General features: G+C 40.0%; 2 protein-coding genes across 13 annotated transcripts in view; one reads left to right on the top strand and one right to left on the bottom strand.

The window, feature by feature from the left end:
• Positions 1-243: 243 nt before the first annotated feature.
• On the top strand, positions 244-22475 carry LOC133163814 (endophilin-B2-like). Of its 6 annotated transcripts, XM_061294064.1 has the most exons (13): positions 249-649; positions 2572-2713; positions 6261-6389; positions 8824-8957; positions 9053-9145; positions 11929-11991; positions 15904-15966; positions 16513-16536; positions 16671-16760; positions 18064-18164; positions 18293-18381; positions 18457-18530; positions 20184-22475. In XM_061294064.1, exons 1-13 carry the CDS (start codon positions 587-589, stop codon positions 20289-20291), a joined length of 1173 nt encoding a protein of 390 aa, XP_061150048.1. In that variant the 5' UTR covers positions 249-586; the 3' UTR covers positions 20292-22475. The 6 variants fall into 6 exon arrangements, with proteins under 6 accessions (XP_061150051.1, XP_061150048.1, XP_061150046.1 ...); XM_061294062.1 differs by having other exon boundaries at positions 251-649; positions 18293-18530; XM_061294067.1 differs by lacking the exon at positions 6261-6389 and having other exon boundaries at positions 244-649; positions 18293-18530.
• Positions 14725-26714, bottom strand: part of pip5kl1 (phosphatidylinositol-4-phosphate 5-kinase-like 1) — a 61542-nt gene continuing 49552 nt past the window's right edge. For 6 of the 7 annotated variants that reach the window (XM_061294060.1, XM_061294057.1, XM_061294054.1 and 3 more), the window contains one exon: positions 18570-19568. In XM_061294060.1, coding sequence (XP_061150044.1) covers positions 19401-19568 — 168 coding nt within the window. In that variant the 3' untranslated portion in view covers positions 18570-19400. Of the gene's footprint in view, positions 16516-18569; positions 19569-26714 lie in introns of those variants that run through there. The other variant, XM_061294059.1, reaches the window with a different exon arrangement.

Genomic DNA, 26714 nt, shown 5'->3' with positions numbered 1-26714 from the left:
ATGAAAATGAAGGACATTTATGCACAAATGTAAGTTGTTCAATAAACATTAAAGGTAGTTTCAGTTAATTTTTTTAAACCACTTCACTTTTAGTTTAGTTATTTGAATTTCTTTACTTTTTGTTAATTACAATAACCTCGGTTCGTACATCCATAGTCTTTGAAACGTTTGTGTAATTGTTTTAATGAAATGGCAAAAGCAACAGCTCCACTTCCTCAAGCGATAGCGTGTAATCATGCAATCCACTAATCAGCTATGTCAGAAGGAGCGCTTGTAGCGTGGTATTTGTTAATGCTGTCAAAAACACAGTCCGTCGGATTAATGAGCGAGATTATGAATATTTCTCAGTTCTGGGGAAAGTGTATGTAGTTAGAAATCGTGTTTCATCGTGTCACTGCCGTCGTGAATTGTAACTGGATGTGCTGTCTCTTTAAACGCAGGGCGGAGAGTCGATTTCCAATTGTGGATGGGGTAGATTACTGCTTTAGTCTGATGCTACATCATCTCATTTGACTCTGACAGAGGATTCCCTTTGTGGGGGAGCAACCAACGAGCCTCCTGTGCAAAATCAGCTCAGTCCAGCAGCATGGATTTTAACGTAAAAAAACTGGCTTGCGATGCGGGGGTCTTTTTTACCAGGGCGGTGCAGGTAAGCAAAATCACTCATCGATTTACAGTCAGTGGAACTGCATTTAGCATCGGGCCTCTGCTCGATCTACCTCTAAGTGCGACGTTGTAAGGAATTTGTGTTTGTGTAAATGCTAAACCAGTAATGTATTTTCGCTTCACGGGTACAAGTGTAAGATGATGAAGGTCCCTCAAACCTCCATCTATTATTGATGAACGTGAGGGTTACAAGTCACGTGATTCGACGCTCTGCTGCCCACCGTCAACAGAAAGCGCCAAAACTCTACAACGCCAATGTCTGACCCAAAATAACGCACACTTAACACACGCACACGAAAACGGAAGACATTTTAAATGACTAACTTTACGTTCATCAACAGTACATACTTCCAGATAAAAACTTAAAATGCATGTAGTATACCGCTTTATATTGCGGGGGTTGCGTTCCAGCCCCACGTCTGAAAATCCGCGGTATTAAGAGACCAGGTTCACTAGTCTTACAATTCCCACATGCTTCAAACACGTTTACACTCATTATAACGCTCAAATTTACACTTTCGAAGTTCTTGCGTTCTTGTGTTTGCTTCAAGGGGTTTCATTAGTCACTCTCGGTTAAAGTTTACTTATAAAAAAAAAAAACCTCACCACACTGTACTTTGCAACGATCAACTCCCTGACGACCTCTTTCATTATGTCATTGGACAATGTTCTATTTTAGAGTGGCCACATCGTAATGTCACAAGGCGCATCCAATAGGAGAGGGACTGGCAGAGTGATTTCAGATTTCAGCTGTTTTGACAGTTCTGTTAAGACTCTTTCTTTCTTAAAATATTACAAAAATGCGTTTAAACTGAAACATGAAACAAAATCAAATAAAATGCATATTACAATACCATACAATAAAAAGTCCAACAGTTTAATCTTATTTTAGACATCCATCCATTTTCTGTACCGCTTTGTCCCCACGGGGTTCACGGGCATGCTGGATCCTATCCCAACAGTCATCGGCCAGAAGGCAGTGGACACCCTGAACTGGTTGCCAGCCAATTGCAGGGCACACAGAGACGAACAACCATCCGCACTCACACCTAGGGCCAATTTGGAGTGCTCAATCGGCCTTCCAAGCATGTTTTGGGGATGTGGGAGGAAACTGCCGTGCCCGGAGAAAAGTACCCACCTACGAGTACGAGTACCCTCCTAACTGTGAAGTGGACGTGCAAACCAGTGCGCTTGCATCTGAGACCGTTAATGTATATTGTTGTTTTGGTAATTAAAACCACAAACATTACTTTAACATACACAAAGCTGGGGCCTATCATCCACTTACATAGGGTCATGACATGATTGCAGCAGCGTTAGATGTATTGTCTTGGCATCGTCTCTCATCCAGTCAGATACTCAACCCACTTCATCTGACTCCTCTCAACGCAGAGGAGCAGTGGCTCTTTCCTGAAACTTTTTTCATGATCGAACTCCTCACCCTACAATAGTGCACACACATGTAGAGGAAACTAAATGCGTCTGTTTGTGTTCACTACACTGACAGTTTACCACTACAAGGTTAGGACTGTGCATAAACCAATAAATTGTCTTCTCAGCAGACTGATGCAGACTTTGCACCACTGCAGATAGACCCAAGAGCCTGCCTGTTGATCTCCCACTACTAAGAATTGATTGATTGATTGATGGATTGATGGATTGATTGATGGATTGATTGATGGATTGATGGATTGATGGATGGATTGATGGATGGATTGATGGATGGATTGATGGATGGATTGATGGATGGATTGATGGATGGATTGATGGATGGATTGATGGATTGATGGATTGATGGGTTGATGGGTTGATGGGTTGATTGGTTGATTGGTTGATTGGTTGATTGATTGATTGATTGATTGATTGATTGATTGATTGATTGATTGCCCTGGAATATGTTTCTAGTTCACAGAAGAGAAGTTGGGCCAGGCTGAGAAGACTGAGCTTGATCCTCACCTTGAAAATCTGATCACTCGGGCAGACTGTACCAAGAATTGGACTGAAAAGATCTTGAGACAAACGGAAGTGCTCCTGCAGCCAAACCCAAGTAAGCACTCTCATGGTTTTCAGTGAAAAAAACTACATTAGTAGTCCTCACTGAGGACTTGAGAGACACCAGCACCTTGCTGCTCATCAGTGCTGTTTTCTTGATGTAATATATTTGCCTGACAGAAGCTTTACTTCATTCACCTTTATTGGAAGGAACCATTTTGGTCTTTGAGGAAGACACACATTTTTTAATAGAATAGAATAGAATACAATAGAATACAATAGAATACAATAGAATACAATAGAATGCCTTTACGTATTGTAATTGTACAACAGCTATACAACAAAATTGCTCCCTTGGTGCTTTGTAGGGGGCAGAGGGGTGTGGAACATAGAGTCGCATAACATAGGCATATATAAGGAGGACAGTATAGAATTTAACTTTGCCCACCGGTGCAGGATTGGAATTGTTGAACAAGTGAGACAGCACACTTTGATTGCGTAATCCATCTCACATGAGGTCAGTCTGTTGTTTTTTTGGTATGCACAGTATGGTTTTCACTTTGCATTTTTTAAATGTTCTTGAACCCATGTATCATTAGAGTTTTTTTAATGCAGTGCCGTTTGAGGGAAGTGGTGGTCACAAACGTGCACTCAGATTCTGAAAATCTTTTGATATCATGGACGCAAGGAACATGCTGCAGGTGTATAATTTACAATGAGAGAATATTTGCAAAAACAATTGCGTTGATCTGTTTGAACATTAAATATCATTTTACTCTATTCCTTTTCATTATGTTGGAAATGATTCAAATATAATTTTATTCACTTTTTATGTTTTACACGATGTGCCAACTTCATCGGAATTGGGGTTTCGATTCAACGCTGTTCATATATAGATAGTTCCCCCCCCCCCCCCCATCAGTCATAAAAACTGCATGGGCTAATTATGTCAAGAAACTTCTTTAAGTGTTTTTTCTTTAATTGGGCTTGACTGTGTTGTTAATTATCAAACCTGTCCAAGATTATCTGTCAAAATAGACAGGAGAAACAACATATATTATTAAAACTTCCCCATTGTGCTTAAAAAGAGGAAAATAATTAGAATATTCAATTTCAACGGAACTATCCTCAACAAATCTACTGTACAGGATAAACAAGTTTATGCACAGTATGAGCAGTGAATTCAGTGATTCTTCCACATCCCACTGTAGGGAGTCTGCATACTTGTACCACATTTTAAGCACCATTGCGCTAGAATACAGGCTGACAGGCAGGAATAGGAACACAGTGCTAGAAAAGTGTATTATTAACCATGTACTTGTTTTAAACCCGCCCCACCCCATGCTTCAGTTGACCACACTGGTGAGTTCTGCCTTTATTTTCTAATGTAAGATACTGTATATAGTATAATAACTAAAAAGTATAACTAGGAAATGCCCTTTTCAATTGTTTCAAAATGGAGACAAAAAAACTCAATATTTCACTGAGGTGCATCGTTGACTTCTGAATGTAGTTCCAAGTGTAGTTATTAAGACTAAAAGAATTCCAAGAAATGTGTCAAATAGATGCATCTTGTGTCAACTGGTGCCCAGCGAGCCGTATGTAGGAGACCACTATCTTAGTGGAACCTTTAACTTATTTTCTTATACGTGTGTAATAAACATACCGTATTTTCCGCCCTAAAAGACGCACCTAAAAACCTAAATTTTTATCAAAAGTCAACAGTGCGCCTTATAGTCCGGTGCGCCTTATATATGGATCAAGTGATGAATTTGTTGATCCATACTGGTTGTACACAGTGCTCTGCCAAAATGTTTTAGTACGTTTTAGTACGACTAGTAAATTACAAGGTCGCATCGCTTCCCAGCATTACGGTAACTGTAGTCAGGGGGCGTCACCGAATAGCTGTTGTACTCGCGAGGCTATTTCATTTCAAAATAGGCTGCTCCGTTAATGTTTTGAGTAAATCTACGGATCGATATGTAAGGGAAACATAGGTAAGTAGAACCAATGCGTTAGATCGAACTTTAGTCAGTTCTGATCATTTTATAGGAGCTCGTTTGAGAGACGCGATTGTTTACACTTTGCTGAGGCTCATGGGAGATTGTGAGCTGAGGGTCATGGGTTTTTGCGGATGGCTAATGCTATAACGATAGCTGCTATACGCGCGAGGCTATTTCATGTCAAAATAGGCTGCTCTGTTCATGTTTCGAGTAAATCTACGGATCGATATGGAAGGGAAACATAGGTAAGTAGTACCAATGCGTTATATCGAACTTTAGTCAGTTCTGATCATTTTATAGGAGCTCGTTTGAGAGACGCGATTGTTTACACTTTGCTGAGGCTCATGGGAGATTGCGAGCTGAGGGTCATGGGTTTTTGCGGATGGCTAATGCTATAACGATAGCTGCTATACGCGCAAGGCTATTTCATGTCAAAATAGGCCGCTCTGTTCATGTTTCGAGTAAATCTACAGATCGATATAGAAGGGAAACATAGGTAAGTAGTACTAATGCGTTAGATCGAACTTTAGTCAGTTCTGATCATTTTATAGGAGCTCGTTTGAGAGACGCGATTGTTTACACTTTGCTGAGGCTCATGGGAGATTGCGAGCTGAGGGTCATGGGTTTTTGCGGATGGCTAATGCTATAACGATAGCTGCTATACGCGCGAGGCTATTTCATGTCAAAATAGGCTGCTCTGTTAATGTTTCGAGTAAATCTACGGATCGATATGGAAGGGAAACATAGGTAAGTAGTACCAATGCGTTAGATCGAACTTTAGTCAGTTCTGATCATTTTATAGGAGCTCGTTTGACAGACGCGATTGTTTACACTTTGCTGAGGTTCATGGGAGATTGCGAGCTGAGGGTCATGGGTTTTTGCGGATGGCTAATGCTATAACGATAGCTGCTATACGCGCGAGGCTATTTCATGTCAAAATAGGCTGCTCTGTTAATGTTTCGAGTAAATCTACGGATCGATATGGAAGGGAAACATAGGTAAGTAGTACCAATGCGTTAGATCGAACTTTAGTCAGTTCTGATCATTTTATAGGAGCTCGTTTGAGAGACGCGATTGTTTACACTTTGCTGAGGCTCATGGGACATTGTGAGCTGAGGGTCATGGGTTTTTGCGGATGGCTAATGCTATAACGATAGCTGCTATACGCGCGAGGCTATTTCATGTCAAAATAGGCTGCTCTGTTCATGTTTCGAGTAAATCTACGGATCGATATGGAAGGGAAACATAGGTAAGTAGTACCAATGCGTTAGATTGAACTTTAGTCAGTTCCAATCATTTTATAGGAGATCGTTTGAGAAACGCGATTGTTTACAGTGGGCTCGTTGGTTATTGGCTAGTGGGTGCATACCGCAACCCTAGTCAACCTCAGTTTGTTGCAGTAAAGCTTCTATTTTATGCGCCTTACAGGCCGGTGCGCCTTATATATGGACAAAGTTTTAAAATGGGGCGTTCATTGAAGGTGCGCCTTATACCCCGGTGCGCCTAATAGGGCGGAAAATACGGTACTTATCAGACTTGCCCAAGTGATACACCTAGAAGTCTGTCCTCTTGACACATTTACTTTCATGATTTTTGTAGGTGCTCGAATCGAGGAGTTTATCTATGACAAACTGGAGAAAAAGCTTCCCTCCAGGACAACCAATGCAGAATTGCTTGGCCAATACATGCTGGATGCTGCCAATGAATTTGGCTCCGGTACACCTTACGGTCAGTTGATTCGTTTCTGACATTAACACTGTTAGCAGTTTATGAGACTTTTAATGTTGCCAAATTAATATTGAGAATAAAATTGTGTTATTTGATTCCTACACTTTTACCAAGGTCTGCCGCACATCAAGCGACAAAGCTGAACGCAATGGAAATGTAGAATTGCAAACAAATTACAGTGCCCATATTATACCCGCACACTTGGCGATCGACCCTAACACACACACGCTGAATTATCTATGGAAAAACTGCGAGCCCCGGTGTGTTCTGTCTGCATGATTTTCAAGGAAGAAATTGTGACGGTCACTCTAGCAGAAAAAAAGGCGAGAAATAGAGTGTTTGGAGTGTGGATATTTGAAAGGCTGTGCAATGATTGGGCCATTCATTGATTATACTCATGTACAGTAATCCCTGGTTTATCGCGGACAATTGGTTCCAAAAACCAACTGCGAAATCCGCGAAGTACGGTCACCAACAAGAAGTACTGGGCAGGCTAGCGAGTTAGCGGAAAGATGCTAATTCGCGATCGTGCTAACCCGCGAAAACGGACTTCTAAAGGAATGTAAACGAACATTTGGAGCAATACTACATTGTCCTAAAGGTTAGACCAGGGGTCCCCAAACTTTTTCCTGTGAGGGCCACATAACGTTTCCCTTCTCTGATGGGGGGCCGGTGTCAGTTTGTAACAGAAAAAGTGTGACGATCGTAGGGGAGCTTAAAAAATTTATTGTTTTCCAGAAAGCCACACATAACCAAATAACGGTTATTTAATAACCCTTTCCAGGTTCTTTGCAGAAAAGAAGTCAGGAAACAAAAAATAACACTATTAATGAAATAAATAATAACTAAATAACCCTCTCTGAGTTCTTCACAGAAAAAACAGGAAATAATTAATAACTAAATAACTCTCTCTGGGTTCTTCATAGAAAAAAAAGCCATGGAACATTAACTTTCTGTTGTGCCATGCACAATCTTAACAGATAAAAGTTCAGCTCAGTTGTCAGAGCAGAATCTCTCTGACACATATGAGCAGTCTCTTAAAGTTCTTGTGTTCCTTCCTTATAATCCTTTTGTAGGTTCCAGTAGGCTTGTAGACACCGCTGTCTTTTTTGTTAAAGTTTGCTAGTGCGTCATAGTCCGGAGTAAAATTTGTTGTGGCTATTCTTAGGCGAGATCCGAGGTGTTGGTCCGTTTACCTCGATCTGTGACGGGTTGATGTTGACGTTCATGTGGCTGAACGTCATGTCGCGTACGTCGAGCCAAATTGCCCACTCTCTTTTAAACGTTCGGCACTGTGTCCACCTTGCTTTTCCTTGGGCAACTCATTTTAATGGAAGGATTCCAGGGGAAGGTTTGTGGGTGGCTAATGCGCAAAACTGCATCTGAAAGCTCAGCACGCGAATTAAAAGAATGCTGTCGTCACAGCCCACGCTCTAATTTCGGGACTGATACAAATAGAGCGCGAGTGCGCCATGTCCGTACTACTGAGTACGTACACGCACTTGTGAGTGTGCACCGAGCTTTCTGACACGGCTTCCGGTAGTAAATGCGCAGGCGAGCGCTTCCCCATCTACTGGGGAAACGCAGTCATTGAAGGCAAAATGACAAAAAAAAAAGTTTAATAATACAATTTGTTCAGGGTTGGCGGGCCGGATTAAACGGTCCCGTGGGCCGTATCCGGCCCGCGGGCCGTAGTTTGGTGACCCCTGGGTTAGACAGATGTTTCCTCAATTTAGAAGTTTTGTTTTGACTTTTAAATGTTTTTTTCATTTGGAAAAAAAATCCGCGATGTATTGAAGCCACGATAAACAAAACGCAAAGTAGCAAGGGATCACTCTATTACAAAGACTCTCCATGATTAGCTTTTTAAGCACAGGTACATATAAAATTGTAAATGTGCTTTTGAGTGTATTTGTCTTCATTTGATTGGTTATGTGTGGTTTGCTTGTTTGAAACGAATAAATTCAATTAAATTCAAAAAGTATACAAACACACACCTGCACACACACATACATATTCATAGATTTACACTCATACACATAAACACATACTGTTTAATGTGTTTTTTGAACGTCTCTAAATTACATTAATGTAGTGCAAACAGTTTTGCTAAGGCAAAAGATTAAAGTATATCAGACCCGTATCGGAAAATGCACGCCTAAAAAAATCGTATAAAATCGAAAGACTCAACAAACTTGATGGGGACATCGCTAGTTATGACATGGCATTTGTGATTGCTCGTTACGTGTGTGCCATTGCAATGCCCTTCAAATTTCAGATCGCAGCAAAAGTAGTTGCTGACTGTTGGCCATTCATGAAAACACGTTTTTTGGTGCTCCATGCAACAAAACTTCGCACATTGATCATTATATCATAACAATGTAACTGTAGCGTGTGACTATGGTTATATCTTTGTGTATGCTGCCAACTCTAGGTAGTACCCTGATTACTGTGGGTGAATACCAGAAAAGACTGGGAACTGCTGAGCGAGAGTTCCTTCAAACATCTGCCACTACATTTCTCACTCCATTACGTAACTTCCTGGAAGGAGACTGGAGGACTATATCAGTGAGTGCAACCTTCTCGCCAATATTGCTTGCATTATTTGTTGTGTTTATAAGCCTCATACACTTTCTGACTGTATTTCACTTGGCCTCTCACAGAAAGAGAGGCGAATACTGGAGAATCGCCGGCTGGATCTTGACATCTGCAAAACACGTTTGAAAAAAGCTAAGCAGGCAGAGGTCAAAGCAGCAGTGAGTTTTGTTATCATTATTATTATTGTTATTATCTTTTACCTTGTGAAAGTGAGTGGTAATAAGCAAGTAGGTGATGAGTATAAATGAATGGTATAAATTATTATTAACCACAAAACTCACAGCAGACAATAGTACCGTAATTTTCGGACTATAAATCGCTCCGGATTACAAGTCGCATCAGCCATAAAATGCCCCAAAAAGTGACAAATAAAACATATATAAGTCGCTCCGGAGTATAAGTCGCATTTTGGGGGGCAATTTATTCGACAAAATCCAACACCAAGAACAGTGATGAACGAGCAACAACAGGCTAAATCAGTGCTTCTCAATTATTTTCTGTTACGCCCCCCCCTAGCAAGAAGAAATCTATTCGCGCCCCCCCCTCCCCACCGTGACTATCCTAACTTGTCTTGTAAGTCGTAAAATGTTGCACTGTCGCAAACGTGACAGAAGTAACAATGAGAGCGCCACTGCCCCCTGCTGTAGTAAACGCGCAATTACACTTTATTCTAGTACTGCCAAAAAAAAAAGCCTGTTCCCCAGGGTCACACGCGCCCCCCCAGGAATAGCACCGCGCCCCCCAAGGGGGGCGCGCCCCACTATTTGAGAAGCACTGGGCTAAATGATAGGTATGCTAACGTGACATAAACACAAACGAAGAGCTGAGAACGGCCCTGACGTAACATTCAGAGTTATTAAAAAAACTATTACATAAATAACACGTTAATAAAACCATCGGTGTCACTCCAATTCATTAAATCCATCGATTGTCCTTTGTCAACAATGCGTGCGCGCCGCTGACGGCGCTTGCACTTCAAAATATTCCACAGGCCCATATGACGATATATAAATTATATATCAAATAATTATTATATAGGCGGCTCGGTGGCAAACTGGGTAGCACGTCCGCCTCACAGTTAGGAGGGTGCGGGTTCGATTCCACCTCCGGCCCTCCCTGTGTGGAGTTTGCATGTTCTCCCCGGGCCCGCGTGGGTTTTCTTCGGGCACTCCGGTTTCCTCCCACATCCCAAAAACATGCTTGGTAGGCAGATTGAAAACTCCAAATTGTCCCTAGGTGTGAGTGCGAGTACGGATGGTTGTTTGTCTCTGTGTGCCCTGCGATTGGCTGACAACCGGTTCAGGGTGTCCCCCGCCTACTGCCCGATGACAGCTGGGATAGGCTCCAGCACGCCCGCGACCCCCGTGAGTACTAAGCGGTACAGAAAATGGATGGATGGATGGATGGATAACTATTATATAAGCAATAATGTTATCAAACCATCTGTGTCACTCCAAATCATTAAATCCATCGATCGTCCTTTGTCAACAATGGGTGCGCGCAGCTGACGGCGCTTGCACTTCAAAATATTCCACAGGCCCATATAACGATATATAAATTAGATATCAAATAACCATTATATAAGCAATAGTATTATCAAACCATCTGTGCAATCTAAATCATTAAATCCATCGATCAAATTCCTCGTCCTTTGTCAACAACGCCGCGCGTGCGCCCTGATGTCAGCCTCGTCGTTATTCCACAGATCTAGTATATAACTAGATTGTAGCGTTAACAAAGTACAAGGAAAGACGTGGGTTTGGTAAACGCCTCTTTATTTAACAAAACGAACTTCCAGGCGTGTGGCGGCGTGGACTTCCAGCCACGGAGATGGAAGAGAGATCCATAGAGTAGGACCAGGCGTGCGTAAAAGCCTTGCCCGAGCCCCATCCACCGTCACTGGACAGCCACCCGGCTGAGCGCCGGCCCCAGACTTCCATCCACGGAGGTGAAAGAGAGCTTCATAGAATAGGACCGGGTGTGCGTAAAAGCCATAATAGTTTTTCAAACCTTCTGTGTCACTCCAAATCCTTAAATCCTTCAAACTCTTCGTCTGCCGTGTCACTTAGAAACAAAGCCGCTAATGATGCCGGTAGTACGTGGGGTCCTCCGTCATCCCGTGATCAATCTTTGTCCTTTATGTAAACAACCGCCACGTCGCACTGCTGACGTCACTTGAAATTCAAATTACAGTAATCCTTTGCTTCATCGCGGTTTCACTTTTTTTTGTTTGGAAATTTTTTGAAAAAAAAACACATATGTCGCTGCTTATTATAAGTCCGCCCCCCCACCTAAACTATGAAAAAAAACTGCGACTTATAGTCCGAAATTTACGGTAATATGAAAGGAGTTAACCATTTGCGGTTGTGACATGTTAGATTTTGATTACTTAATCATTCTTAATGTGCATAAAATATACATAATGTATTTTAATTAAGTTCAAATATGAACGATGGTGTAGTTCACAGCACTTTTGCACGATTACAAACAAACACAATTACTGTCAAGTTGTATTCTGACTTAACATATTGTTAAAACACTTCACTCACTTCACTCTTAAGACTTCACTTAACTTTAACTTATTTTGAGGCACGTTCTTTTATGCTTCATCAAATAATTTTTGACTACTAAACGAAACATCAGAGATTTTAGCAGAGCATGAGTACCCAATGTGGCTGTGCTGACAATTTACGTTACTTTGGCCTGGCCCCTCCCCACACGGCTTTTTAAGCATGAGTCTTGTCTTGTCACAAGCTACTGCATGTTTTGCACTTAGCAATTTTGAGTCCCTAAATATGAAATACTGCTGCATTTAGCTTGTCTTTAATAACTTTTTAATGCTTTTGTCACATAGTTATGCTTTTGGTGCTCTTGTTTCGTTTCACTAATGATTGGAAATCCATGACTTTGCCAATGTTTGTTCCCTCCTCCCTGCTCGTAGGCTGCACCTGATTTTCAAGAGACAAGGCCTCGAAATTATGTTCTTTCTGCCAGTGCATCAGCGGTAAGAATCCCAAGCAGAGCAAATGGCACAGACATTCAATACCAGGAGCTAATAATATGCTTACTGTTCTGCCATCTATCTATCAATACCCATAGCAAAATTAATCAATGAGCTCAGTTTTTTTTTACAAAAAAATGTAAATGTCAATTTCACAGGAAGTCACAGAATCAAAGTCAAAGTCAAAGTCAGCTTTATTGTCAATCTCTCCACATGTCACAACACACAAAGAGACCGAAATTACGTTTTTCTCTATCCCACGGTGACGAGACACATAACACGATAGACATACATGTACGCGACACAATATAAAAACAAGAAGGCAAAAATTCAAACAATCAATAGTAAGAGTGATGAATAAATAATAAATAAACAGATAACACAATAAATAACGGAGCCAGCAAGCATAGCGCAAAAATAAAAAACATCATAAACAAAAAGGCACAAACAATAAATAAGAGTAATAACAAATAATAAATAATAAGAGCCAGTGTGCATTCAGACAGTTCAGACAGTAAAAGTACAGGACGCTACGCAGAACGGGGGAGCGAGTTCAGGATCCTAACAGCCTGGAGTATGAAGCTGTTTGAGAGTCTGGAGGTGCGGGAGCGCAGGCTTCTGTACCTCTTCCCAGAGGGAACACATTATAACTGTAGGAGTCTGAATAATTGTCTAACTGAGAAAATGTTAGCATGGGAATGTTTCAGCATGTTTGTTTTTATTAATATTTGTTTTGTTAGAATTAAGATTCAATCACACTGGAACTTCTGAGTTCGTACACAGTTTGTTGTTGAGTGCTCTCTCGTGGGAAATACCGGTTATGAAAAGAACAAATTGCCGGCACTCAAATGTTTGCCATCAGAAAACCATTAAGTGTACTGATACTTCAGCAACAGTTAATATTAATAATAAACAACTGTTAATATAAGTCAACCATTGTGAAATCAAATACTAGGACTCCATTGTCTGTCAGGGGCACCACTAAGTTGACCCCCTGTACCTCCCACCACACCCCGTTGGCAAAATAGTTTCAGTGCATGAAAAACCGGTATTCGTACGATTTGCACGTTGTCAACATTATCCTCCGACTTCTTTCCTTATTCATTTACCCCGTACCTTTTGGGCACATTTTCCAGCCACCATTTTCCATGCCCGTGTGACCTGACATTATGATAAATACTTAAAGTCCACCTTCAAGAAGTTAAAAAACCACTTCATGAAAATAAATTCCCAATGACAGTGGCACATTGGGGTTTACGTCAGTATTTTTGGTGTATTTAGTGGGATGGGAATGTGGCGCTTACAGTGAGATTATAGTGTATTGTAAATCTGTGATGTCATGCACGTGCATCTTGGACTGAAAGCTTATAGTACGTGCATGACATGCACTGCATGTGTAGTCAGGGGAAGGAAACTGCACAGTGTGTAAGAGGAAATGATGCCGCAGTGACCATGACAAAATGCATTTTTTTGCTTTGTTTATTTCAGGGCTGTGGACTCGGTCAGATTTTTGCTCCGAGTCCGGCCTCTTGGCCATGAGTCCGAGTCCGGCTGTCCATTTTTTCTGTTAATTCATGTGACTGCTTAGTCTTTCTTCAAGGCTAATTTACATCAAAATCTAAATAATTACAACAGTTTTGTGATGGCTTTGTCTTTATTAAACATATAAATGAATACAATAAACAGATACTTTCAAGTTTTAATCATTAATTACACCATTACTTCTCTGGTTCTTCTAGAAGGCGGAAGATTCCACCGAAACATGTCAGGTAAATGAACCTAAAACAAATTTGTTTGATATAGAAGAACCAGAGAAGTAATTGAGAAAGAAAAAAACAAGATGAACCTAGTACAACTATTAATTACACCATTATAGCTCAGACATTTATCTAAACACAAATAATTAGTGACGACCCCTTATTTGGAAAGCGAAAAACCCATGTCGTACGGCGTCAGCACTATGTTGTTTTCAATAAAAACATGAAGAACTCACGTTTGCGTCAGTCAATTTTAATTTTTATAAAGGATTATTCTCATTTGATGCCTTCCGCGTTCTGCCATTGAAGCGGGACCATTCAAAGACCAGTCGTACAGACGGAACACTCATTCACTTCACCAAAATGCAACAATATAATTACGTGAGCTCTTTGCATAAACCTCGATGCAAAGAAACTCCTCTTTTTGGGTACAGGCTACAAGGAGTATATATTACAAAGGACATTCATCCATCCATCCATTTTATTTTATTACTCAGGTATTTTCAAAGCAAATTAATATTGTTGCATTTATTAATTTGCTTTAACATGAAAGCGTAATATAATTAAAAGCTGACAGGATAGCAATGTCAAACGTGTTCATTTAAGAAAGAGCCACACACGTTTTGTGATCAAATCTTTCATAACGAGAATGACTTGAGTGAATTGATTTTACAATTTTTATCCCCCCTCCCCACCATCTGTCACTTTGCTTGGGACAAAAGGAGCCTTTAGAACTGAAATTTTGTCTCAATTATCCATTCAAATCAATTCACTCAAATCATTCTCGTTATGAAAGATTTGATCACAAAACGTTTCCGTCTGTACGACTGGTTTTTGAATGCACCCCGCTTCAATGGCAGAACGCGGATGAATCTAAAGACATCAAATGAGAATAATCCTTTATAAAAATTAAAATTGACCGACGCAAACGTGAGTTCTTCATGTTTTTATTGAAAACAACATAGTGCTGACGCCGTACGACGCCGTACGACATCGGTTTTTCGCTATAATTCGGTATAATTCGACGTAGTCCAAACTCACCCAAAGTTAAGGTTTCATGGGAATATTATTGTCATAATTGTCTGGACCATATATGATAATTGTTTAATGGTAGTTATTGATAGATCTTGAAGATGTCACGTTATAGGTGCATATAGCACGTTAATTGTAAGAGTGGAAGAGATGTTGTGTATTTTGGGCTAACTCAAATTCCGTAGTAGAAAAACCCCAGAAGTGGGATGGGCGCATTCTGTGTTGTTGTGGTACGCCCTGTGAACGCACTGTGAGTAAGGAATAAAGCAGTTATCATTCACGTCGTTGTCCGACCTATTCTTGCTATCTAAGAACCTGGAAAATAGTAAGGATATAACATATATCACGGGTCATTACGACGAGTTTGGTGGAGTTTTTACTGCTTCTTCCAACTCCTACCGCGCTGACTGTAACCTGACACTCTCTGGCTGCGTCTTGCCTCTTTTTTTTAATTGTCGGACTCGGTCAAAATCAGCACTGAGTCCGAGTCCGGCAAAAATGACCGAGTCCCCGAGTCCGAACCGAGTCTACACCCCTGGTTTATTTCATTAAATTTATTATTATGTTGTCTTTTAGTTAGTGTTTATTAATGTTTTAATTTATTAATAATTACCTTTATTATTATTATTGTGTTGTTTTGTTTTTCAGGAAGATATACTTTTACATATTGCAAGAGCTAAAGGGAATCCAATAAACAATAAATCACCAGATTAAATTGCTAATATTTTACACATGCACGCACACACACGACTGTACTTCTAAGTTTCTTCTCTTGTATCCTACCCACCCAAATTCTTACATATGCTCTTACACTGCTATGGGGACAAGTCCTTCAGTCAAACTGCCCCTCAACCTGCAACTTGATCGCCACACCTCCAAACACACATCTTCAAATGACCCTGCTCTCTCATTATTACACCAACTGCAAGATTTGTCAAAAGTTACATGGACGGTTTTCCAATACACTTTACTCATTGTTCTTCTTATTCCACAAATGCAAATTGGGCATTACTTAAAAGGTATATGAACAGGTATCTGATGGCATAACATTTACAGTTTGTGATACTATCAAATGATATTCCTTGTAGTTTGTATTTTTTGGTTTATTGTTTTATGACTGTACCAGTTGCAGAGCGATTGGGAGAGTTGGGATGTGGAGGCAGAGCCTAGTAAAGCAGAGCAGCAAAAGGTTGTAAATATGGGCCTTGTGTCAACTTAGAAATGTAAACCCTTTGTTGTGTGTCTGGACAGTTAAGTGTTTAGTTACATCCCTCATGCAATTGTAGTTCACATGTAGTCATTTTGTCACAAAAACGTTTTGGACTATGACTTAGTAGTTGAAATCAGGTTGGTTTCATTTGTATATTGCTGATTCGGAGCAAGGCATATTTTCTTACGAAGCAGGCCCAGGATCATGCACCTCACACATTTGAGTAATTGATGTGGTAATATAAACCTGTTCATGACAGGCTTCAGGATAAGGTAATGCTATTGTCTTTCATAAAGTTTGTTGCTGGAGTTCTGACTTCCCATGGACTAAAATGTTGTTTTGGCACATTTCATAATTAGAGTGAATGATTGGAGTTACAATAGTCCCACAATATTATAGAAGAACATTTTGAACAGATCCTCCTTATCATAGTCCACCTCATAGTTTCACATGTGTGATACACACATATTTAAATTGTTAAGATGATGTGATGTTGAGAATGGCTTTCTGTTTCTGCTCTCTCAGCTCCTGAGTGAGGAAGTGGACAAAGTAAGTGACACTTTCAAAGCAAATTTGCTCATCAATACAAGACAAAATCAAAGTGTGTGGTTGTACACATTCTGTATTATTAATGAATAATAAGATTTATTGACGCTTCTTTCCTTCATGATCCTTTGCTGCAGGCAGAGCATGAGCTCCGTGTTGCACAAACTGAGTTTGACAGACAAGCTGAAGTCACCAGACTGCTGCTTGAGGGCATTAGCAGCACCCATGTGAGTGTGTCATGATAATCGCAACTCCTACACTGCTGTATGGTGTCTCAGTCAAAAGGTATACCATAATGCAATGTAGCCTTATCAACGTTAGCTTCTGATAAATAGAAAATGCTTGTTTGCTGAAATGGTGGTAGGGTTAAAGTGTTCCCACGGATCCTTAAAGTAATGAAAGGCACTGAATCCACAAACCTAAAATAAGTTATTGATTAGCATTAAAGTGCTAATATATTTCCCAAGAAACTCGCACACTAATGGCACACAGAGACGAACAACCATTAGCACTCAAACCTATGGGCAATTTGGAGTGCTCAATCGGCCTACCAGGCATATTTTTGGGATGTGGGAGGAAACCGTAGTGCCTGGTTGAAGCCCACGTAGGCGCGGGGAGAACATGCAAACTCCATATAGGCAGGGTCGGAGGTGGAATCAAACCCACACACTCTGAACTGTGAGGCGGACATTCTAACCAGTGCCCCCACCATGCCACCCTACTTAGAAATGTCCTTATTTTTAAAATAAAATGACTATTTATTTCAAAGAGGATAACATTAAAATAATCAGGAATATCACCTATACATTGTTAATATGGTAAATGACTATTCTTGCCGTGAACCTCTGGTTTTTAATGCAATATAAATCAAAGTCCATTTCCAGCAACGATCCCTCCAGTGTTCTAATGGTCCATTGTGTTTGCTAATTGGGTTAGAAAGCTAATACGTTGATGATTAGAAACCCCTTGAAAACCCTTGTGCAATTATGTTAGTTTTCATAGAAAACACTAAACACTTTGGTGACCCCAAACTTTTGAAGTAAGCAAGTCGTATCAAAATTTATGAGTGAGTTGATTTTTGAGGAGAAAATGTGCCAAATGAGATCAGAACTTGATGTTGCTTTCCCTTTGAGCAGTTTTGTGCCATCTGTGAATGGGAATATTCTCTCAAATACAAAATTTGGTTTGCAAGTGCCCAGTCCGGTCTGGCAGGGGCGCATGCTTGCAAAAATTTGGGACCCCTTCCAGTTGCCCATTCTTGCTCTAGATTATCTAAATGTTTTTTGTGTGCACTGTGCTTGGCTGGCAAAGTCAGCTGGGATAGGCTGCAGGTCAACTCACAATCTCAATATGCATAAATAGTATACAAAATGGATGGATGGATGGTCATCGTGCAAGTCATAATGTTGTCTCGTACCGTATGGTTTCACTTAAAAGTGAAGATCGCAATTTTCCTATAGTAGAATTTGATTGCTGTCATGGTAAACAATTTTGCAGGATCCTTTTACGAAGTCATCTTTCTCTTCACAGCTAAACCACCAGCGTTGTTTGCAAGATTTTGCGGAAGCCCAAGCCACCTACTATGCTCAGTGTCATCACTACATGCATGAATTACAGAGGGAACTTAGTAGGTGAGTGCAAAAGACAATTCAACCTTTTGTGACATTACGGACATGATGACAGAATCGCTTATAATTGGTATGATATTTACGATACTGAATTACTTCTAAATCTATTTTATTCCACGATCTTCATACAGATGTGCTAATTCAGTTAGCGTCCCCCACCAGTCTGCTGCTTGTCCCAACCCTGTATCTGCTGCATTCCCATCTGGACCATCTTCACCTGGTACCATAGTCCCCACCTCTTTGAGCAATAAGCCCAAAACACTGGCTATGGAACAAACCCAGCTTCCCATTACAGGCACCAGAAAGGCCAAAGTACTGTATGACTACGATGCTCATGATTCAAGCGAGCTGTCCCTATTGGCTGATGAGGTACGGTTGAGAATTATTTTGAATTCTACCAGTCCAAAGTACAAATTCTCACAATGTCTGTTTTTATTATCAACCGTAAATACAATACGATACGATACGATACAATACAATGCATCTTTATTGACAGAGTGCTTTCATGACTGCTTCCACTGTAACAAATCACTCTACAAAAAAATAAAAACAATAGCATTTGGGGCATTGAAAAATGAAGGGCAGTGGTCTTAAAAGTTAACAACAACTTTGACAAAACCATCTCCGCAAAGCACATATTCGATAACCAATTAATTTGGTTATCGAATATGTTTGTTAGCATGATTACACGAACCCTACGCTGAGGATTTTCACAATTCTTTGTGGTCCCACTGCATTTTGACATATTGATTAAACAATTTACAGCATCTTCTCTTTGCTGCCTGAGACATATTAGAATGATTTGAATAATTCCTCATAAATTAGTAATGATAAAAAGTATACAAACATGGAAGGCAGTACCAGACCGATTATGTTTGGGGCTAATGAATAGGTGGTATATAACACTGCACTGTTTCTTACTTTACTCATTTGAATATATATACGGCCGTAGCTTGTTGCAGCTGTGTAGAATAAATAATTTGTATTTTTTTTGGTCCTGAAAATTATTTGGGGACTGCTTTTCAGTCCTCTCACAGGGGCTCTCACAATGTTTTTCTTTTTATATAAACAACAAACCAACTAAAAATCATATAGTAATTTGTGTTGGAAACATAATGAAAAAAATTCTTTGATATACAGTAAACAGTGTTGTCTTTTTTCAACCCCCAAAAGTCTTGGGCTCATCTCAATGCTCTGTAGTATCAATTTCTTTTTCTTTTTATATAAACAACAAACCAACTAAAAATCATATAGTAATTTGTGTTGGAAACATAATGAAAAAAATTCTTTGATATACAGTAAACAGTGTTGTCTTTTTTCAACCCCCAAAAGTCTTGGGCTCATCTCAATGCTCTGTAGTATCAATTTCTTGGTCTTGGTTGGTGTGTTGACTGCAAAATTCAACACCTGAAGTGACAAGATTTTAAAAAGTTGCAAAGCTTGTTACTGTGTGTTGTTGCTGACCACATTTTGTTATATATCCTTCACACCTGCTTCAATAATAGGAAGCAATATTGAAATGTTTTATTACGTATTTATGATGCAACATCAAGATTTGTTTGTGTTTGTAGTATACAAAAAAGTTATGTATATCGGGATCAGTTTGGAGAAGTAGGAAGTTATTGATACGGGTCGGACACAAACTGTTATTGTGCATCCCTGATACAAACCCACACCAACAAAAATCATTTGGAAACAAATCGGAACAGCTACACCTAAACACTTACCCATGACCTTGTGGTGGCTATACAAATTAATTTTTAGATTAATTTTATTGACAATTTTTCATGTTTGTTTGAATGAAGTGTTCTCTGTGGTCACAAATAATAAGTATGGTATAAATAATAGCAAGATGGCAAAATAATTTACACATTTCCCCCACTGTTAAAGCAATCCATAGTAGACATAATGTGAGGTGTAATAATTGGGGTAATGGTGTTGGCTAACCCTAACTCCTTAAATACACCCAGTATTGTTACTTGAATAAATGAGAATGTGATTTTGCTTTTGGTTATATTTCAGCTTATTACCGTCTACACTGTACCTGGCATGGATCCTGATTGGCTGGTTGGAGAACGAGGCAATGAAAAGGGAAAGGTCCCTGTCACCTACCTTGAACTGCTGAGCTAATGGACCACATAACATTACAAACATAAAAATGCAAAATGCTCTTTCTATTGTCACTCTGTATGTTAATTTAGTGCACTTCATTACTCCTACTTTGGCTGGTATATGAAACACATTCAAACTTTCTGTGACTATAAAGGCAGAAATCGCATATGTGGCTATAGCCATAGATTCAGTTCACATGGAATTGCAAATGACGATAGTAATCTGTTTTAGCAAACCACCATCGCTTTGCTAATGTATTCATACATTTTATTTATTCATTTAATTTTGGAAACAAGTCACACCACCTACAGCTAAACATTTACCATGATGGACCTTGCGGTGGCTTTACAGTAAATCTTTAGATCCCTTTTACAAACAATTTTTCAGGTTAGTTTGAATGAAGTGTTCTCTATGGTCACAAATAATAAGTATGGTATAAATAATAGCTAGAGGACTAGATAAGGAATACAATTCTGCATTTGTCTAATTATTTTCTGGTAAAAATGTTTTGATTAGTACAAGCACGTAATTCCTGACAAATTTAGTTTGAATTTTGTCAAACCTTTGAATTTGAGCGGACTTACTCTACAAATATTTTTTAAAAATGCGTAAAACTGAAAGTCCACACCAACTTATTGCAAACATTCTTTGAACTGAATCCATAAGTGATAGCTTATTTCCTTGAATATTTTTAAGTTGGTCCAATGATTTTGATACTTAAACAACAGGAAAATAGAACAATCTTCATCAGAGGAGAGACATTGTTCAAGAATGTGAAACACATGGGTTTTAAGCAATTCGTCATTCTACTTTAATTTATAACCACATGTATCAGAGAAGTTCCATGACTGGTGTCACATAAGATACATTTCACAATTTCAAATTTTTCCCTTTGAAGCCTTCATGTACCCCAGCAGGAATTATTTCCATCTCAATCTCATTCATATTGACCCATTTGAGCTGGGTTAATAAGAAGAAAAAAAGAAAAGAAAATCACACGCCGCCAGGTCTGGTAACTGGGGAGGTTGATTCAGCATGGCACTGTTCGTCTTGGCCTGGAACTGCTCAAAACTCAGGACAATGTGAGCAAGCGTGTTGTCATGGTGAGGAATGGTGTTGTCCTACCACAATTCTTGCCTTTTTCACTGAACAAAGTAAACACTGAATGAACTCTTTGTCGACGGTGAAAACTCGTAGTTTGGGTTTTGTGACCTCAATTCTGGACCTTTTTGAACACACCATAGATTGAGCACTGTTCTGAAAATATTAGAATAATAGTTGAGAAGAGATATCTAATTGCGATGGTGACTGCATTCTGCTAGATGTACCATTTTAACTTAAAAAATAAATTTGAGTTCAGAAAATTGTATTGATAACCAGCACTGTTTAGTACACATGAATTGCAAACTTTATTCTAAGTTTGAAGTGAGCTGAAGTTTATTAAATATATGTGATGATAGTTATCTGTGATTGGTTTATGTGCAAAATTGAAATTAGAAATGACTTGTGAAAAGATGTAAACTGCAGGTCGAGTACTGCTGTTCATTAACATGTACCGTATTTTCCGGGCTATAAGGCGCACCTAAAAACCTGAAATTCTCTCAAAAGCCGACGGTGCGCCTTATAGTCCGGTGCGCCTTATATATGGACCAAATTCCTAAATTTAAACTGGCCCGAACAATTGTGTCATGAAATCAATCATAAGTGGCCCGCTGAAGACTATGAATCATGAATCAAAAAGACTACGGATCATTATTTTGTCATTATAAAGTAATTAGTTGCGTCTGAAGTTGAAATAAAAAAAGATAAAATGGAGAATGATTTGATTAGGATTAAAAATCTGACACGACGCATTCATGGTGCGCTTTATAGTCCGGTGCGCCTTATATAAAGACAAAGTTTTAAAATGGGCCATTCAATGAAGGTGCACCTTATAGTCCGGAAAATACGGTAATTGTTTTACATGGATTCCCCAAAATAATGTCACAAATTTTCAGTATGCATGAACAGTTGTCATGTATGTAACAATGTGGGGGTTAGTAGTATGCGTGGCTCAATTCAGAATTTTTCATTAGTTTCTTTCTGCTGTTCATATTTTGAATTTAATGTTACGTCCACAGCCAAAACTAGTAATGGCACTTGTTAACCTAGTTTTTGTCTGGCATGGAGCACAATAAACTTGCATGAGTGGAACAGTAACAAGTGATTTTGATTTTTAATAGTTTTTTTCAGTTACCCTTGAGTCCCTGACATTCATTTGGTGTGAGGTAAAAAAACAACTGGAATTTCAACTGCAACCACCCCAGGGGACACACCCACCAGAGAGATACTGTTAATAGGACCCTACACCTAAAATTTAGAACTCAACAGATGTACAGGACTGTCTCAGAAAATTTGAATATTGTGATAAAGTTCTTTAGTTTCTGTAATACCATTAAAAAAACAAAAATGTCATACATTCTGGATTCATTACAAATCAACTGAAATAGTGCAAGCCTTTTATTATTTTAATATTGCTGATTATGGCATACATCTTAAGAAAACTCAAATATCCTATCTCAAAATATTAGAATAGCATGAAAAAGTATACTACTAGGGTATTCAACTAATCACTTGAATCGTCTAATTAACTCGGAACACCTGCAGGGGTTTCCTGAGCCTTGAAAAACACTCAGCTTAGTTCAGTAAGCTAAATCACAAGGATGGGGAAGACTGTTGATCTGACTGCTGTCCAGAGGACCATCATTGACACCCTCCATCAGGAGGGTAAGACACAAAAAGAAATTTCTCAAAGAGCAAGCTGTTCACAGAGTGCAGTTTCAAAGCACATCCACAGAAAGTCTGTTGGAAGGGGGAAATGTGGCAGGAAACGCTGCACAACCAAGAGAGATGACCGCAGCCTTAACGGCATAGTGAAGAAGAGTCGCTTCCAGAATTTGGGGGAGCTTGAAAGACAGTGGATTGAAGCTGGAGTCCAGGTGTCAAAAGCCACTGTTCACAGACGTTGCCAGCTGAGGCTCATAGGAAATTGCGGATGGCTAATGCTATAACAGTAGCTGCTATACGCGCGAGGATATTTCATGTCAAAATAGGCTGCTCTGTTCATGTTTCGAGTAAATCTACGGATCGATATGGAAGGGAAACATAGGTAAGTAGTACCAATGCGTTAGATCGAACTTTAGTCAGTTCCAATCATTTTATAGGAGATCGTTTGAGAAACGCGATTGTTTACAGAGGGCTTGTTGGTTTTTGGCTCGTGGGTGCATACCGCAACCCTAGTCAACCTCAGTTTGTTGCAGTAAAGCTTTTATTTTATGCGCCTTATAGTCCGGTGCGCCTTATATATGGACAAAGTTTTAAAATGGGCCGTTCATTAAAGGTGCGCCTCATACCCCGGTGCGCCTAATAGGGTGCAAAATACGGTACATAATAACATGTTTATAAAACCATCTGTCACTCTAATTCATTAAATCCATCGATCGTCCTTTATGGAAATGATGTCGCGTGTGCACCGCGCCGCTAACATCTAAATATTCGAAATATTCCACAGACCCATATAACGATATAAAGTATATATCAAATAACTATCATACAAACAACAATATTATCAAACCATCTGTGTCACTCCAAATCATTAAATCCATTGATCAAATTCCTCGTCCTTTGTCAACAACGTCGTTATTCCACAGATCTAGTATATATATATTATAGCGTTAACAAATTACAAGGAAAGACGTGGGTTTGATAAACGTCTCTTTATTTAACAAAACAAGAGTTCAACGAGCCAACAAGTACTGAACTGTAACGATAAAAACGACTAGCAGATTCGCCAACAGTTTTTACTCTACAGCGGTAGTCACATTAAATGCCGCCAAAAAGGGATGATTATGTCTGTTAGGGTTTGCAGGGTTTGCAGAATATCTTTATCGTATGATTATGTTGGAATGTAACCTGTAATAATTTAACTAGCTTGTCCTGTCTAGACAAAAGTAGTTGACCAAAGTGCTAAGATATTTTCAACTGATTGACTAGACGCAGAGGAAGCAATCAAAGTTGCTTTGTTTACAGAAAGTCGTAAAAGGCCCCCTGCTATGCTTTGATCAGCAGGGGAGCGGCGTCACCCTATCCTCTGTGTTCCCACACTCCCACTTTCAACCCCACTCTGTTTCTCTCAATAAATATGCACCTGAAAAGGCCTGAAGCAGACCTCCGTTCGACCATCTCTGTAAGCACAGCTATGAATGGACTCTCCGCCTGCAGGTGTTTAAAATGACTTTCTTGACTCTTGTGTGGTTCTTGCAAAATAAGTTAGAGTGAGCACCATCCTAACAATGTCTGTGTATGTTCTTCTGTGGGTTTTTCGCTTGTATTTTTTTATCTTTTTATTCTATTTATTTTTTATTTTATGCACTGATCAGTTGGCACTTTTTAAATTTTGTTGTACATGTGTGACAATGACAATAAAGATCTATTATATTATATTCTACAAGTTGCATACATAAATAGTTGCGATACGAAAATTTGTGAAAAAATTCACATATAAGTCGCTCCGCAGTATGAATCGACCACGACCCCCCCCCCCAAAAAAAAAACAGCCGTCATCGGGCAGTAGGCGGGGGATACTCTGAACCGGTTGCCAGCCGATCGCAGGGCACACAGAGACAAACAACCATTTGCACTCGCACTCACACCTAGGGACAATTTGGAGTCTTCATTCGGCCTACCAAGCATGTTTTTTTGGGGATGTAGGAGGAAACCGGAGTGCCCGGAGAAAACCCACACGGGCCCGGGGAGAACATGCAAACTCCACACAGGGAGGGCCGGAGGTGGAATCGAACCCGCACCCTCCTAACACGTGCTACCTAGTGCCCCACCGAGCCGCCTACATCGCAGATCGTTTTTCAAAATATATATTTTTTTAAAAGTCAAAGTAAAACTCTTAAATTGAGGAATTGTGGCCCACACGCCAGCAGAAGGTAAGGAGTGCCCACACAATTGCAGTGCGTACACTTGTACCTACCTTTTTATAAAAAAAAAATGTTATAAGAGTTCTAAAAACATATTTAGTGTTGTACCTTGTTATAGAATTTTTTTTATAATCATAGAGTTCTAAAAACATATTTATAGTATGTACACTTGTACCTTGTTATAAAAAATGTATACCGTAATTTTCCATGTAAAATACGCCCCTGTGCATAATACGCACCCTAAAAATGGCATGTCGATGCTGGAAAAAAGCCTGTACCCATGTATAATACGCACCTAAATTTTGAAGTCCGTAAACGTAAAATTATTTCACAAAAAAGATCATCTTCGGGAACAACCGGATGTTATTCTGCCGGTCAGTATCACTGCGCATGCACTAGCAAACGCGATAGCGAAGAAATCAAAGTCAAAGTCTGCTTTATTGTCAATCTCTTCATGCCAAGACACACAAAGAAATCGAAATTACATTTCCCCTATCCCACGGTGACGAGACACAGTACACGATAAACATACAAGTAAACAACGCAAAATAAAAACATGAAGGCACAAACAATGAACAATAAGCGTGATGAATAAATAATAAATAAACAAATAACACAGTAAATAAGAGGAGCAAAACGGAGCAAGAGTGCACAGCAGACAGTCAGAACAAAGCGCAAAAGTACAGAACGCCACGCAGAAGGGGGGAGAGAGTTCAGGACCCTAACAGCCTGGCGATCACAAACTCCGCCAGTGGCAAGCAGTGCTCGCATACCACCACAGGGTCCCGGCACCATCCGTCACGGATGTAGACGCACATCCCACCTCCTCGCGACTTTTTCCCTCGTACAATGGCCCGGTCCGCCCGATAGCACGCTAGCCGCTCCAGATGCACAGCAGAGTCCGGAATGATGACGGTCAACCAAGTCCCAGTGAACACGAGTACACAGCAGTTACGCACTGTCCGGTTCGTAGATCTCAGCAGGCGAATGTAAACCATGTTGATGTCCAGCGACCGAACATTCGCCAGAAGAATGAAAGGCACGGCCGGGCGAGCTGGGTTGGCCGCCAGCCTGGCCCGGACGCCCCCGCGCTCGCCCCTCTTCAGCCTCCTTGTACACCGCTTCCGACGCTTCCCAACCGGGGGAGGAATAGCAGGCGAGTCCGGCGACGCTTCAGGACCTTTAATGTCCCCGCTTCAAACTTGTGACAGCAAACGAGCAGGTGATCGAGCAAGCGTCTGATACGAGAGCATTGTGTTCGTATGGAGCGTGTTTTAAGTGAACAGCAGAGAAGAAAGGAACAAGGCAAAATGTTGTGAAATAAAATATTACCTGTAATACGCATTTTGTTATTTGCTGATTGAAACTGCTAATTAAACTGGGAATTTAAACTAATAGGTAGAGAACTGAACTCTCGCTCTTTATATAGCTGACGTGTCTTGCGCATCCGCTGTGCGCATACTGTCATGGCGGC

The sequence above is a fragment of the Syngnathus typhle genome, linkage group LG12, assembly GCF_033458585.1.
Source record: "Syngnathus typhle isolate RoL2023-S1 ecotype Sweden linkage group LG12, RoL_Styp_1.0, whole genome shotgun sequence".
Taxonomy (NCBI): domain Eukaryota; kingdom Metazoa; phylum Chordata; class Actinopteri; order Syngnathiformes; family Syngnathidae; genus Syngnathus; species Syngnathus typhle.
This window is presented reverse-complemented; position numbering and strand designations above follow the sequence as displayed.

What these genes read in the sequence shown, in the direction of transcription:
- LOC133163814 (XM_061294062.1), top strand. Translation starts at nt 587, where the DNA reads ATGGATTTTAACGTAAAAAAACTGGCTTGCGATGCGGGGGTCTTTTTT. An exon ending in GTAAAGCAGAGCAGCAAAAG is followed by an intron (nt 15,967 to 16,512) that starts GTTGTAAATATG and finishes CTGCTCTCTCAG; the next exon opens with CTCCTGAGTGAGGAAGTGGA. An exon ending in TGTCCCTATTGGCTGATGAG is followed by an intron (nt 18,531 to 20,183) that starts GTACGGTTGAGA and finishes GTTATATTTCAG; the next exon opens with CTTATTACCGTCTACACTGT.